Below are 15,371 nucleotides of genomic sequence, written 5' to 3'. Positions count from 1 at the left end.
CTAATTTGAACTTAATTACTGTACGCAATTCATGTAAACAATGTATTTATATAAACAGACGTTTCAATCTAATGATTGTAACTTTTAAATATTTACTGTAAAATTCAGGCATTTATTTCTCCAGGGCTTTGCTTAAGACTTGTGACTTCTGAAATATGCCACCAATAATATATGATTTATTGGTATATATATAAATTTGTATTAAAAACCAATGATATTCTAATAAACAGATATGTTACATCCATACTAAACAACAGGAAAAAGTGTGTCGCGCCGTGGACCGTTTATTTTAGTTTATTTTTACATTTCGTTAAAAGTAAAAAGGATAGCTTGATAAAAACAATAAGTAAAAGGGATAACTAGATGTTTTAATTACGCAAAAGTACTATGTAATTATGATGTATTATGACGTATTACTAAGTAAAATAACTAAAGGCAAACGTCCCAATTAGGACGTTTTCTAGTTTTCCCTTTTTGCACGTTAATAACATATCGGTTTACTACAACATCGTTGTTAAAAACATTCATATTAATTTGAAATCATTTAACAGACAATTTAAAGTATTCTCAGTATAAAATAAATGAGGGGTGGTTTGAAGAGTCTTTAAAACCGCAGAGAAGACTTACAATTTCCACAGGTGTCGTCTGCCCGCATGTTGTTGTCCACTCTTTTATTTAAACACAAAATAAATTGAAATGTAACAAAACATTTCAACTCACTCATTAATTTTAAATATACCCTTTGAAGAAAAATAATTGTATAATTGAGTTAAGTAACTTCCTTTTTGGATGCATTATTTCAACTATACTCCATTCTAATGAGAATAATAAACAACCAAAACAAATCGTACTTTTCAATATTAATAGTGTTTTGTTGACAAGGCCACTATATGATTTACTACAAACACTTATTGATTAATATTTATTTATTTGTAATACAACAATATTACATTTAACTACGGAAATCCACTTTAATTTTACTTCCCCACTAACGAAAACAGATTTGCCGACATTCGAATCGCTATTTTTTAATGAACGAAAAATTAAAATGGCGGCCTCGTCTAGGGATGTTCGCTAAACGAATGGAGAATTAATAAATTTATACAGATAGAAAATATATTATTTTATTTTTAACGTACATTTTAGATTTTTTAATATACATATATTTATTTAATTAGTTATAATATGGAATATGAAATAGTTGCAAGAAAGTGTAAAAAGTTGCCTAATGTTTGATAAAAAGATTTTATTTTATATAATTATGTTATATTTTCATTATTTAATAAAATTATGAGTGTGTTTCTATGACTTATCACAGAAAATAACTATCTATTTATAAGTTTATAAGGTTATTTGCGAATAATGACGAGCCCAATCAAAACTAAAGACATGATTTTTATTTAAGGCTAAAAATTATGCCACCTAAAAATTTTATTTTGTACCTTATCTGCGATTTATATAAAATTTATTTAAAAAATATCAAATTACGTTTCAAACCAAAAAAATATATTGTTCCCTAGCATTAATTATCCAGTCGCTCAATAATTTTCTCCTCACTCGTGTAACTCAAATGACATAACTTCTTCTTTATTTTAATAATAGAAATGACTGCTACTGTATTAACAAAATTATGTTTTTTATTAATTACTAATAAGCATAAAGCAGAAAATATTAATATCAATTGTGTTAAAGACAATCTGGATCGATCCTGCGACGATTTACATTGCCAAGCGGCTTGTAAATCATTTCGCAATTAGCGCTTCAAAAAATTCTAATCGAATATTTGCTTTAACGGTAACATATAAAGTAATATTTTCTATAGAAACGTTGTAATGCTTAAAAAAACTTGCAAAAAAGTCCGCAAAGATGTAAGTATATCTAAATATTACGGTAAATTCACAAATTGATAAAATAGAATTCAATTAATTTGCTAATGTTAAAATTAATTTTAATATATTCAAGAGGCAGAAACATATCGACCGTTTAGCTAGTACATCAATGTGAAGGTGCTAATGTACCTACTTATTGTCTTAAACCCCCAATACTGTCAAATAAATAGTTAATTGACATATCACGGTCATCATTATCTGGTCAGGTGTCATTTAATTTTTACGAGAATACGCTGTTAACAATTATACAATGCGTTTGGTTGCCATATTATTACCTTTATACTTAAATTTAGTTATATGACGTACTATAATATATTTGACGCACATTTTTTGAGACCTATTAGGATCTCGTAAAGAATGGCCGAACAGTAGAAAATGTTGAAAAGATCTTGTTAAAATTCTTTCACAGCAAAATACTTTAGTCATCTTATTAAAATCAAACAAAACATTCTCTTTTCGATGGTTCTCTTTTATTATTTATTCTATTTTTTGTAAAATATATTGTATTTTTTTTTGGAATTGTGGTTGAAATTTATTTCATTGACATGCTATTCAATTACAGGGAACAAAGAGAAGTATCCTATTTCTGTGGTAAATAAAAAGTATGAATAAAAATAAAAGTTTCCAAAACATGTTTATAAAGATAAGAGATCCGTATTGAAAACTACTCGTATAATATTATAAGAAATATCACTTTTCATAATATTAAGTATTTATATAAATTAGAGTTTAAGTTCATTCAAATCCTGTGGCTCAAATTTCGGTTACCACCGACCTCACGGCTTACATGGTACAAGAACGTATTTCGTATCTTTATGCCAATACTTACAATTAAAGACAGAAAAAATCAACACTTATCCCACGATCCGGAATTTGAACCCAGACTAGAGTAAAAATATTGTAATAATATCGAAGCCCTAAAACACATTACTGTTTTAGTTAGAAAAAAATAAGCGTTATAATTCTTCCCTCTAATAGGTACGCTGATTATTATCAAAGACTGGCATAGATTCATCTGGATTAAGTTCATTCACTGTTCAGTATAACCGTAATGTCTGCTGACAAACTTGTCACAAATATTATTTGTATTTTTAATTTGCTTAATTGAGTTCTTATCGAGATTAATGTTTTTACAAACGCAGTGACAGACGGACTGTAAACTTTTTGCGTGATCTATTTTTTATGTTACATTTTTATAAGTTTTTATGCGGCTTAATGTTTCTGACAGATTAAATGTTAAGCAATTAAAGTACAGTTAAAAGGATTAAAAAAATACAAGAAGTAATATGTTATGAAAATTGCTATTTATTTCGTATTTAAATACGATATAAATAGCAAATTTATAAGTTTATAGGTACATCGCAAAAGATTCAACTTTCTTAATTGAATTATATTTTTTATATATTATCACTAATTAATTATCATTATAATGTTAAATCGTATTCGTTAATTAAATACATTTAAGTAAAATATGAGATAGTTGAGAGTAAATATTATTCAACTAATTTACTTTTCATTCGATAGGTGATGATTGTATCGCGACTGCGCTATGCGCTAATTCGGTTTGTCGCTGCAGTCGCTCACTAGCAGGTGCGTTGTGCGCGCGTGCGTCGGCCATCTTTCAACAGCTGATTGGCGTCAACACGTTCGTGTTTTATCCGTTTAGAAATATTGTAATTTATTGATCACAGTCGCGTTAAATGATACATTGAGACATTTCACAGTGCAGTGATTAAAGAGTAATGAAGATGACAGTTAATCGAATAAGAGTGGTGGTCCTCGGCAGCGCACGCTGCGGTAAATCGGGTGAGTCCCTTTACTAAATAAATTTAAGAGAACAGCTGCCTTATATTGATGGAATCTTCATGATTTCCTTGTGTCATTCGTTTTTTATATTGATTTGACGGCTAATATAAGTTTAATGACGCTCCTCAGAATCTCGTCTTAAACTATTTTTTGTTGTTTGATCCTGGTCAGGATGCCGAAATCAATTACCTTTAATGGCTTGGGAAAGGTGCTTTGATTTATTTCGGGATCAAACACATGTAATTTAATAGCATCGTAATTACAGATTGTTAAGGTTTGTAATAATTAAACTCATTCATTGTATAGCTGTGGAAACATATCTAAGTTTATGCGTGTAAATAAAATGCTTCTGTTTAATTTTAAACCAAATGACAATATGTATATTTATATTTTAGTTGAGTAGAACTCAATTCATACGGAGTCATGTAATTTTATTTACAAATCATATATTGAAGAAAATACTTGGTAACTGGAAACGAGATCAGATACGTCTATGTATTATAAATGACTTAATTGTAATAAAATAATTCGAAACAATTGCGTGAGTTGCAAAACAACCTTTGTTCCCGCTCTACGCTTTACGTTCACTAGGTTATTCTTATCAGTCAGTTGATGTCTCGTATACCTGTGATAACTGGTATTGTGTCAATAGGCTGGCGGCTAATTCCATGGAATTATCGCTGTGTAAACAAGATAGTATATATTTGTTATGATTGAAAAACAATGTGCAATGTAAACTAAACGTAGCATTAGAATGCAGTTTTGAGATATTGATATAATAATTTAAAGTTTTTAAACTAAAAATTGTATTTAATATGAATAAATAAATTTCTTATTGTAATCATATTGTGGTATAATAAAAATAAGATAAAAAGCACCCGTGGCACCGCTTCAACGAAGCGTTACTTAATTGGGAAGTGAGAGATTCCTCGCTGGGATGAACATTGTTTTATTTTAAAACGAATTGCCACCTTTCACGCTTAAATCGGTGTGACACCAGGGTACATTAGTCAGGCCTATAAAATAGAACGATTAACACTGGGAATGCGGGCCTAGCAGTCATATTCCATCACTTCGGGTTTCGGGATATTATTAAACAGCAACGCATTGAGGGGGCGACGTGTTTATTACAACAAGTATACAGAGACTGTTGACTCATAGAGTTTAACTTCGGCTACCGGTTTTCATATTACAAAAATGATTTGCTTGTATTAGTTTGTGTGACCAATTAAAGTAATAATCAATTATTGAAAACTAGATCTAAACGTATCAAAAATAATTCGATATCGAAACTGATACGAGTTTGAAAACTAGCCGCGATAAACCTGTTATTAAAACGATTGACTAATAAAATATTATATTATTAATTATATTATCCGGACACTCCAATTTAAATTATATATTTTGTAATAATTAATATGTTTTAGTTTATATTAAACATGGGATAATATAATAGAAAGTTTTTGCAATTCAACGATACAAACGTGGAATTTGCCTTGTTTTTGTAATAGTATTTATTATCTATTCGAACTTTCGATTTTAATAAGGCGGTTGTGTAATAAATATTTTCATATCGACCGCCTATCGTTGTAATTTTCTTAACTGTAAATTTTATTAATATTACTTTGGATGTATGTATGTAATAATATTTCTAAAAAATATTAAAGATGGAAAAACTGTTTACATGGATTGTAATATCGTGTCAAATTTTTAATAAATTATACTATAATTTATGTATATGTAGACATATACCTAATAATGTACTTATTATTAAAATGTACAAAAAGTAAAAGAAAAATATTTGATACATTTTAATGGGATCCCTACTAATATTATTAAATTCTGAAGCGTCAGTTGTTTTGTCCGTCTTTCACGAAACCACGAAGGGCATCGGATCGACGTAATTTTTTTGCATAGAGGTATTTGTGTTGGTGTGAACATATTACAACTGGGTAAAATCAAAATTGAAAATAGAGTAAGGATACATTGCCGCATATTTCTATTTATTTTTCAATATAAATCTTTAATGTTTTTGTTTAGTCATAGTAAACTTCTCCGTACTCATTTCTAGTTCGCCAGAAAAACAAAAGTACTGATTTGTTTAATTTATTACGTTGTACGTTACAAATTCTGAGCTATGTATATAATGTTACATATTATAATCTATGTCGGTCTTAAAATTATAAGATATGCACGCGTTAGTTCATGCCAGTCGGATTAAACTTGTAAGCATCTTGTAAGACTTAATACAAAAAACGTTAGGTATTTTCGGACTAATGTTTTCAATCTTACTAATGTTATTATAAATGCGGCAGTTTGCATAGATAGATGTATGTAACCCAATCACGTCAGAACGGCTTACGAGATCTGACTCTTTGGCACAGAGATTTGTTATACTTTAGACGGCAACATACATAGGTACCTTTTATCCCTAAATCTGGACCCCTTCCTCTTTCTCTCTCACGAAGGCGGAAATTAATATGCTAATAAATGAAATGTATACTCTATTTCAACCACAGCAGGAAAAAAGCCAAATAAACAACATTGGACACCATATTGCGATATCATTGGTTCAGGGCTTAGATTAATCACTGATACTCACTATTGGGTTTCAAAAAATGTCGAAGAATCTGTTATCGGAATTTTGCAAGTTAAATTTCCAAAGTAAAATGTGTAAAAATGTTGTATTATGAAAGATATGTATATAATAAACTCTGAGCAGTAATCAGCAGTTTGTATACTGTATACTAAAAATGCACCACACACCACATTTCTGGATATTTTTCATGTATTATACATTTGTATAAGGCTAAAATAAATTAAATTATTTATTTTAAACCAATTTCAGAATCTGATATATGTATAACTTTTTCGATTAATCTTTTTCAACTTTCATCTATACCGTTCAAAATAACAAACACAAACGGGATACGTTTTTAATTTTGTTAACGTTGATTTTTGTGCCTCATCAAACAGACGAACATACTTAAAAAAGTGTCTTAAAATGATTCAGTTGTAGGTAGGTACTAGTAAAAATAATATAACTTATGTGGTTTTATATTACCCAAATAAAACTCACGAATTGTACGTAACTCAACAAAATATTCTAATGTCTAACCTCAATAAAAAGTAAAAATGTGCGCAATATCGCAAACTCGTGTCTCTCATAAACATTTTCGCTTCCGCAAGAGCGCTAGACGTATTGAGTAATATGTGTTAATTACAACTATTAATTAATTTAAAAAAAAAATATAATTAGTCGATATTTCTTATAAAGAGGTTTGTTATGGTGTGGTTAGTGAATTTAAATAAAGCGAAACGAGTTATACAGCAGTACTGTAACAAATTGTATAGCGTGCGATCCTTTTGGAACACAAATACATACGCGAAATTAGACTCCTTTCGAGAGTTTAAATAAAACGTATATTTATATATAAAAACACAAGGCACTTAATACCTATAATACAAAATATCTCACGAATAAAAATCTCAGTTATTTTCTTACTCCTAAATTGTTCAGTTGTGTTTAACAATTCTTGAGTACGGCAATTCATAGCTTTATTATTTTTGAAGGGGTTAAAAGGTAAAATAAACAAATTAATGTTAACATTTAAAATGAAATGCGTTTTTTAATTGTGAGTATAGCGGATGCGTTTAAATCAACGATTTAAAGATCTGTGATTGCAATTAAACTTTACTGTTAGGCAGACAAGAGAAAGCAGGGAACGGAAAAAAATATAATTTGCAACGGATTAAGAGAAGATATGATAGAGACGTTCGTGTTTTGAGTTACCGTGTCGTGTGACACTAACCTTATTAAGGATTAAGGTAACAATATCTGAGCAAACAAGGGCATTCTAGGTTACCTAAAAGTTTTAAGGTGCGAAACACAGATATCGATATGATATCTTGGAAGTAAACAAACTGTCAATAAAATTTAGGTTGATATATTTATTTGCAAAATATCATTATTATTGGACTGGTTTAAGTATCGTGAGAAATAAAAATAAATAAATACATATATTACAATTGATTTAATTAAAATAAAGTCGATAAAATTAATCATTAAATTTTCAAATTAATATTCAGTTTAAAGCGTTTATATTTTAACAGCAAATTTAACGACTGTTCTCTCTGTTAATCGATTTTAAAGTATTGTCATTTTATTGATTTAGCTACAAGTTTATAATAACAATTTCGTTAATTACATTGACTTTATTTAATTAATTAAAATACATTAAGTTGTTTAATACTCTGTCACAAATTTGAAAGTAATTTTGAAAGTAAAAACAAGTCTCTTTCTTATTTTGAGAGAAAAGAAACAATTGATGTATCGAATACATTATATTTGTAATTTATCTTAACGACCGTACGAACGAAGCATTAACATTACCTCTTCCCACAAATGAACCGATCGTGGTATATTCAATCAAATGAAAACATCGATATTTCGAAATAAATCGTCAATATAAATGATACGATTGTTGTAGGTGTTATGGAATTAATTAAGGTCTATACAGGCATTAATAAATCGCCTAGCATAATTGTTGAATAATCCGTGAAATGTTGCTATTCGATAATAAATAACGTTGCCTATGTAATAGAAAGTATAAACAATAAGTCAGCGAAAGCTAGCGAGTGAAATTGATTTATCGTAGTTGTATTCGGATGTCGTCTTGGAAACACTCAACACATTAACATAACAATTAAGATATATTGGGTAAGGCGCTGTGACTGATGTCGCCATCGATTAAGTAACTATTGCGAAGATTGAAAGTATTTAGCGATGGCAGATATTTCCCACGATACGGCCAATTTAAACATATATTTGTTTCGAACGTTACGCATGGTATTAGCATAGTTTATATGTCAGTATTGTAATGTAAATATTTACCACCAATGGTCCTCTTAAAGGGAAATTTGTGTTTTTTGTATCAAAATAATTTTATCTGTAATTGAAATCCATACCTATTAGCTTGTGAATATATATTTATAACATATAATAATTTGAAAAGTATTTGCTTCGAAACGAGACATGTCAACTCGTATTATTTATTAATCCTAATCTATTTTCAAAAGTATGTAATATTATAGTTAAAGTCAAAAGTATGTTTAATTTAAAAAAAAGACTAATATTATATCCTATATATAATAATAATAACATATGACGGCTACGTAAACTTTAGTAATAACAAGATTACAATAATAATATTATTATTCTCAAAACAATCTACGCACTACAGTTTACTTCTAACAATACAAAATAAATGTGTAGCATGCCGATGATCCATTTCTCACTTCATAAATCAAGATACAAATAGTTATCAAATTTAGGCCGTGTATTATACACGACATAAAACTCGCAGAATGCGTTTCGGGATCGTAGATCGAGAACGTCTAAATGCCAGTTGCAGTTATATTTATAGTGTGCCATAGTAGCCGCAGCCGCATGCCACCGGCCACTGACAGACGCCGTGAGTCACCCTGCCGACCGTCTGCTTGGAACGCCCCTACTCTACAACTCGCATTTACTCACCCGCCTAATCTTAAGCGATATTTAGTGCGCCACGTCAGATGGCGATTTTACAAAATATTATGTGAAATATTTCAACGTTACGCTTACCAGATCAGCGAGCTAAAAATATAATGAGGAAATTCACAGAACTTATTTGTTTTCAATGTTAGATTCTCAACGATGAGTCGTTTTAAATGATACTATTAGCGTAAAAGAAAAAGAACAGTGACTAATCACGAATGAGCAGCGCTTTATTAAAAGTTAATTGTCTATAATTTTGATGCATAGTTGACGTGTAAATAATAGCATTCAGATTTCTGGATTTCCAGGTCATGCAGTCAAACTTCATTGTTTAGAAACATATCACTGTCAATATTTACAGGCAGAGAAATTCAAATTAGTAGGTCATGCGTGTGCTGTTTTGGGAGAAAGCTTATTCGAATCCTTTTTTTTTAATCGATGAACAGAAACAACAACGATCTTATTAAATTCCAATTAACAGGTGGCAGATAGACATTTGGGACCACATCTCGATCACCTCATCCGATTCTCTTAATTAACGTATACCTTCAGCTACCGTTTACCGTATTCAGTAAACATGATCACTTAAATTCGCCTTGTTTCACGCGATACCGTTATAGACCTCGTTACCGTTACCATTCCGGTGTGTTCTGTGAATTAATACGATTTTCATGAGACCCTTCACATGAAAGTCTAAGCTTGTTTGTTTGTTCATGCTCTATTTTTTGTTCGAGTGAGATTATTATTGAAATGAGAAAATTACAATTATCTTGGCCAAAATGTAAGTCCATATGAGGCTAAAAAACTGTGAATTATTTTCACACACTTTTTTCTTCGCTTAAAAATATTCTTTGGTTGCCTTAACCGACGCTTATCAGTAGTGAAAGTGCTTGTTAGTTTAATTGGTCCTTCAGCTCAAGTTGAAGTTTATTTTGCATGTTTTGATAACAAGACAAGTTGTTTGATTGTAATATATTACTTTTGCGAAATTTTGATAAAATCATTAATTACTTTACTTTTGAAAAAAAAAAAACAATTATAATTTGTTGTTGTCAAGTTTCAATATAGCTGCCATATAGCAAGATTGCTTTTGGTCTTGTGTGAATTTAATTGCATTAATAAAATATTCGAATTTAACGGTTTAGCAAAAGGCTAAGGCTAGTTTTGTTTAGTTAGTATAGGTACTTGCTGAGTATTATTTCTTACGGCATTTTTTAGAGTAATCAAGCCATATATAGTTTTTTTTATACAATTTGGTATGTTATTGTAATAGTTGATTTCGAAATGCTACTACTGATTTGGTTATTTCAGCATATAATACAGGATAACAGTTTTTACTCCACGTCTGTGATATTATATTACACGCATAATCAATCTCGAAATTTTATCAAAATCGTTTCTGCTTATCCTATTTAATTTACGAATTGTATATATGGGTCTATATAACGAACTTTTATTCAATAAAATAGTACAAGTAGTATAGTATAGTTCCAAAATAGAATGTTACTGTATAAATTTGGACCGCGTAAAATGGTAGCAAGAAGAATGCTAGCAATTTTTTAACCTTTATTTATATTATAAATGTCTAAATAACATTGTTTGTCTATGGCTCTTTCATGACCTAAGCGCAGAACCGAATTTGATGAAATTTGGTCTGAAGCAAATTTGAACTCTAAGAAAGGACATAGACTACTTTTTTTTGCCTGACACATGACAACCAACACTCTAAAACGCGAGAGAAGCCGCTGGTGACTACAAGTTATTAATAAAAAAATCATTTTGTAATTATTTGTCGGAGATAAACGGAGTAAGCTAAGATGATAATACCGACGTGCCCTAATGAAATGATTAGTTGAAGAATTTATTTTCCTTATCCAACTCACTATTGCAGCAACTGTTTCGATATAAGAGTTAACTGCAACTGACGTATTGTTATCATTGTTACTATTGAAACATGGCGCTTTTAGCAACATTTAAATCGTATTTGTTAACTAATGAATAAATCATTCGGTATACGACATCGTAACTGTTGTCTTTTATTGAACCAGAAATTATTTTTCGTCATTTATAGAGTCCATTCTTGTTATTTTTTTATATAAACATGCCGATTGGACTAAGTTTTTACAACAGCACTAATCTGAAATTCATCGTTCTTCTGTAGGATATTTACTATTAAATTCTTACGATTCTCAATTATTTTGATAACTATGTTCTTAAGTTTAATTATTAAAACTGTTCCGTTGTATATACTATTTTGATTACGTTAGCAAAATATTGAGAATTGAACAAAAAAAGAGAATTTAAATTGAATGATGAAAGAACATAACCTGTTCTTCTTTTAAATGTCATGTCAAGTTGTTGCATCCCCCACTTACGCACGACAAAAAATATTTCACTATCCCTTACATCGGCAATGTGCCACCAGTCTTAGGAACTAAGGCGTTATTTTCTGTCTTCCTGTAGTTGCTCTGGCTCATTCATCCTTTAAACTGGAACATGATAAAACTATGATTGTTGTTTGGTAGAATATTTGAAACTATACCCATACTATACGGGTTTGCTCAATGTAGCACTGAGTAAATTTGTTTGTCGTATCAGAAATCTTATATAATAGTAATATGAGCTCTTGGGCGAATTTTGGCCACGTTCATTGATATTTGAGGTTAATCTGGCTTCTCAAGTAGGCAAACACCGTTTAGCACTTCAGGATTAGGTCCAGGATAGTTTTAAAGTTATTTCCGGACTTATTCAGCATTTCTTGATAATCATTGGTGCGGATTCAAATTCGGAATTACCGAAATTTACCCCCTTATAAGCCCCTAGTCCAATGAAACGGATAGCGTTATTGACTTGTTCAATTGTATTAGACGTAGTTCTATATCTGATTAGCCAATTTAACCATTCGTGTTAATTACTAGTCCTTTGTCTGCTTTCCCTCTAATTGAGGCTTGTAGCTATAAATTTATTCAAGAATAAACTTTTGTGGCACCTTTTACCAATAAGTTGCTAATTGCTTTCTCTGTTGCAAACTTGCATATTATTTGCTACTATTCAATAAAATGATATAAAATAATTTTATTATAAATATTTATGAAATCTATATATGTTTTCATTCTGTTTTTGTTGTATCATGATTAAATATAATTTTGTTTTGTTACAGCTGTGGTGGTTCGCTACCTAACAAAGAGATACATAGGAGAATATAGCTCGACCGGTGGTAAGTTAAATTTTATTAATGGAGTTTTTTTATCAAGCAGTTTTTTAAAAAATATTATTAAAAATTAATATTGATGTAATTTAAAAACGATATCTTTTGTAAGAGTGATTGTTGATATAATCACTAATTCTCAAATATGCCGTGAATATCTTTTTCAACCAGTAATAAATAGGATATAAAATAACATGTACTTTTTAAGTTCAAAGTTGCATTGAGTACTATGGTTGGTATCAAATAGTTTCTGAAGATAAGCCCTTACACTCTGCCAAGTGTCAGATGCCAATAGTTTATTTGCGAAATTGGCAAGTGTATCAGCGATAGCCAAGGCTGGACGAGGCCGGCGCCACTAACTCGGGCAATGACTTTTTAGAAGATTGCGTGGAAATTTAAAATTCCCGGCACGTTACATCACAATTCCCCTTCGCAATCCCGTGATTGATGCTATGCTCTTTTTATGTTTCATAACAAGGTCGCTTGCGAAAATGTTATATTTGTTATAAGAAATTGCGAAATAATTATGATATGCGATCATATTCATCGTTTATGTTGAATATTTTAAATTAAATATTCTATTTTTTTTTTTAGATTTCTTATATCAGCATCGAGTTTCTTTTGATGGTGTCACATCAGAAGTTGAGGTTTTGGATACCTGCGGGTGTGCAGTGAGTATTAGTTATTTATAACAGATAAATAATAATAAATTTATTTTTCTATTTTAAAAAACAAAAAATTAATTATATTTTTTTTATTTTTTCAATAGAAACGGGGCTGTTTAGCAGAGCACCTTCGCTGGGGTGACGCTTTTGCGGTAGTTTACTCTGTGTGTGACCGACGCTCATTCCTAGCTGCGGCTGAGCTGTTGGCACTCCTGGAACGGACTAGATTGCCCGGATGTTCTGCTGTCACCCTACTTGGGAATAAGAGGGATTTGGAGCACGCCAGGTAGGATTTGAATACTTATTAAATTATATGAAGACCTTCATAATGTAAAATTTTCTTCGTTGAACATCAATATTCTCATTTTACATCATTTAGGTTCTAAATTAAGGAACTTGTTAAATTTATGACAGTTATATCAACAATTATGACGTAGTTTAATTATTTAGGTTAATATAATTCAAAATAAATGATCCAAGTCTATAATCTTATTCGATAGTTGATATTTAAAGCATTATGACGTAATGAAGCATAAAAACCATTTGAAAATATTTGCTAACAAGACGCAAATTATTTATTTAAACTAGAAACATTTAGAAATTTCCATCCGTGGAATAACAAGGCACAAATATAAATCTTTGTAAATATTATGAAATGAAACTACGGTTGGAAGAATATAGCTATTATGGGACATTATTATGTAGTTATGCCACTTTTACTTGAACTGTGTAGTATTACACAGCGACCGTCGGGCGATGTGAATGGTCCAAGAATACTGGCGTCGCTTTCTTGCATTTCTGTGATGGTAGCTCAATACCAAGAATTACAAACATACCGTTCTAAATAAGCACATAATGTTATTGACGCAATGTTTCATAAAACGAAAGTTGAAAATAAGGTGTTATTATATTCGCAATTTTTTTTTAAATGCGACGATATCGATAGTTTAGAACTTTAAAACGTATTTTAAATTTATCCTTACATACAAAGTCACATAGAAAATTTTTTCGACGAGCATATGGGCCACCTGATGGTAAGTGGTCGCCATCACCCATAGACAATGACGCTTTAAGAAATATTAACTATTCCTTACATCGTCAACGTGCCACCAACCTTGGGAACTAAGATGTTATGTCCCTTGTGCCTGTAGTTACACTGGCTCACTCATATTGAACAATCGTAATATTTTGCATTACTGACGTTTTTAATTTTCTTATGTGATGTTTTAAAATTTAGTATGATATTAATATACCTATATAAATATTTGGTATACATATAAAAATAAGCTTAATTGTTGTACATTTTAGTATTAACGATAATAACAAAGTATGTTTAAAAATTATTTGATTTAAAAAATATCTTTAAGTTTATATCTATAATTATACGATATTTTCACGTAATATATATAGTGTTATTTGTTTTAATAGAGTTGTTAAGACAGAAGAAGGACAAGAGATGTCGTTGAGATTCGGGTGTCAGTTTTACGAAGTGTCAGCGGCGGAATCGTGCGCGGGCGCAGCGCTCGCTTTCCACGCATTGTTGCGGGAGGCGCGAGCGCTTGCCATGCTCTTGCCCACTCCGCGCCGCAAACTTGCTGCTTACTCTGTGTCAAAGGTATTATTATTTAAAAAAAAACACTGTTCTTAAATCGCATTTTTATAATGTAAATAAAAATAATTTTAGAATATAAAGAATATTTTAATTACAATTTTACTAGGCAGTTTATAAAATTATACTGTGGCATTTTGCAAGCGATGTAATTCAGGCCAAATTTAATTTATGTATTACGTACGACGATGTAGACCGATTAGTCTATATTTTTTTTTTAGGTAATCAAAACGTTTAAAAATGTATTAAATTTATTTATAATTAGTATGTTATCTCTTCACACAGGTAATTGGTACAATCCTCGGCTTGAGCAACAAAAGCGTAAGAAAGAAACGACCGTCGCTCAGCATATGATTTATCAAAACGATTAAATTATTGGTCTCGTTTACCCCTCGAAGGGGTTTGTTGTCTTTCCGCAAGTCGCGAAAGCTTTCTGACGGAGTCATGGGCTGAAGTCTTGATTGACTTGAAGTTGGAATGGAAAGTAGCATTGGATGCTGACTTAATGATTTTAGCGAATTAATATACTCTTGTATTATATTTACTCGTATACGACGCAGTCGGAAATTTTACCCGTGATGTAAGTTATTCTTAAACGTTTTATGAGAATTTTCCTTATATTGATGAGATAAATTGTAATATTGTATTACTCGTTTTT

The 15,371-nt window shown here is 30.4% G+C and overlaps 1 protein-coding gene across 1 annotated transcript; it reads left to right on the top strand.

The window, feature by feature from the left end:
- The first annotated feature begins 3,439 nt into the window (after positions 1-3,439).
- On the top strand, positions 3,440-15,072 carry LOC124532479 (ras-related and estrogen-regulated growth inhibitor-like protein). The gene is made up of 6 exons (XM_047107385.1): positions 3,440-3,695; positions 12,392-12,448; positions 13,034-13,110; positions 13,209-13,390; positions 14,533-14,719; positions 14,999-15,072. The coding sequence occupies exons 1-6, from the start codon at positions 3,632-3,634 to the stop codon at positions 15,065-15,067; spliced, it is 636 nt and encodes a 211-aa protein (XP_046963341.1). The 5' UTR covers positions 3,440-3,631; the 3' UTR covers positions 15,068-15,072.
- Positions 15,073-15,371: the final 299 nt, after the last annotated feature.

The sequence above is a fragment of the Vanessa cardui genome, chromosome 9 (assembly GCF_905220365.1).
Source record: "Vanessa cardui chromosome 9, ilVanCard2.1, whole genome shotgun sequence".
NCBI classification, from domain to species: domain Eukaryota; kingdom Metazoa; phylum Arthropoda; class Insecta; order Lepidoptera; family Nymphalidae; genus Vanessa; species Vanessa cardui.
The sequence above is the reverse complement of the archived record's forward strand: the minus strand, read 5'-3'. Positions and strand labels throughout refer to the sequence as shown.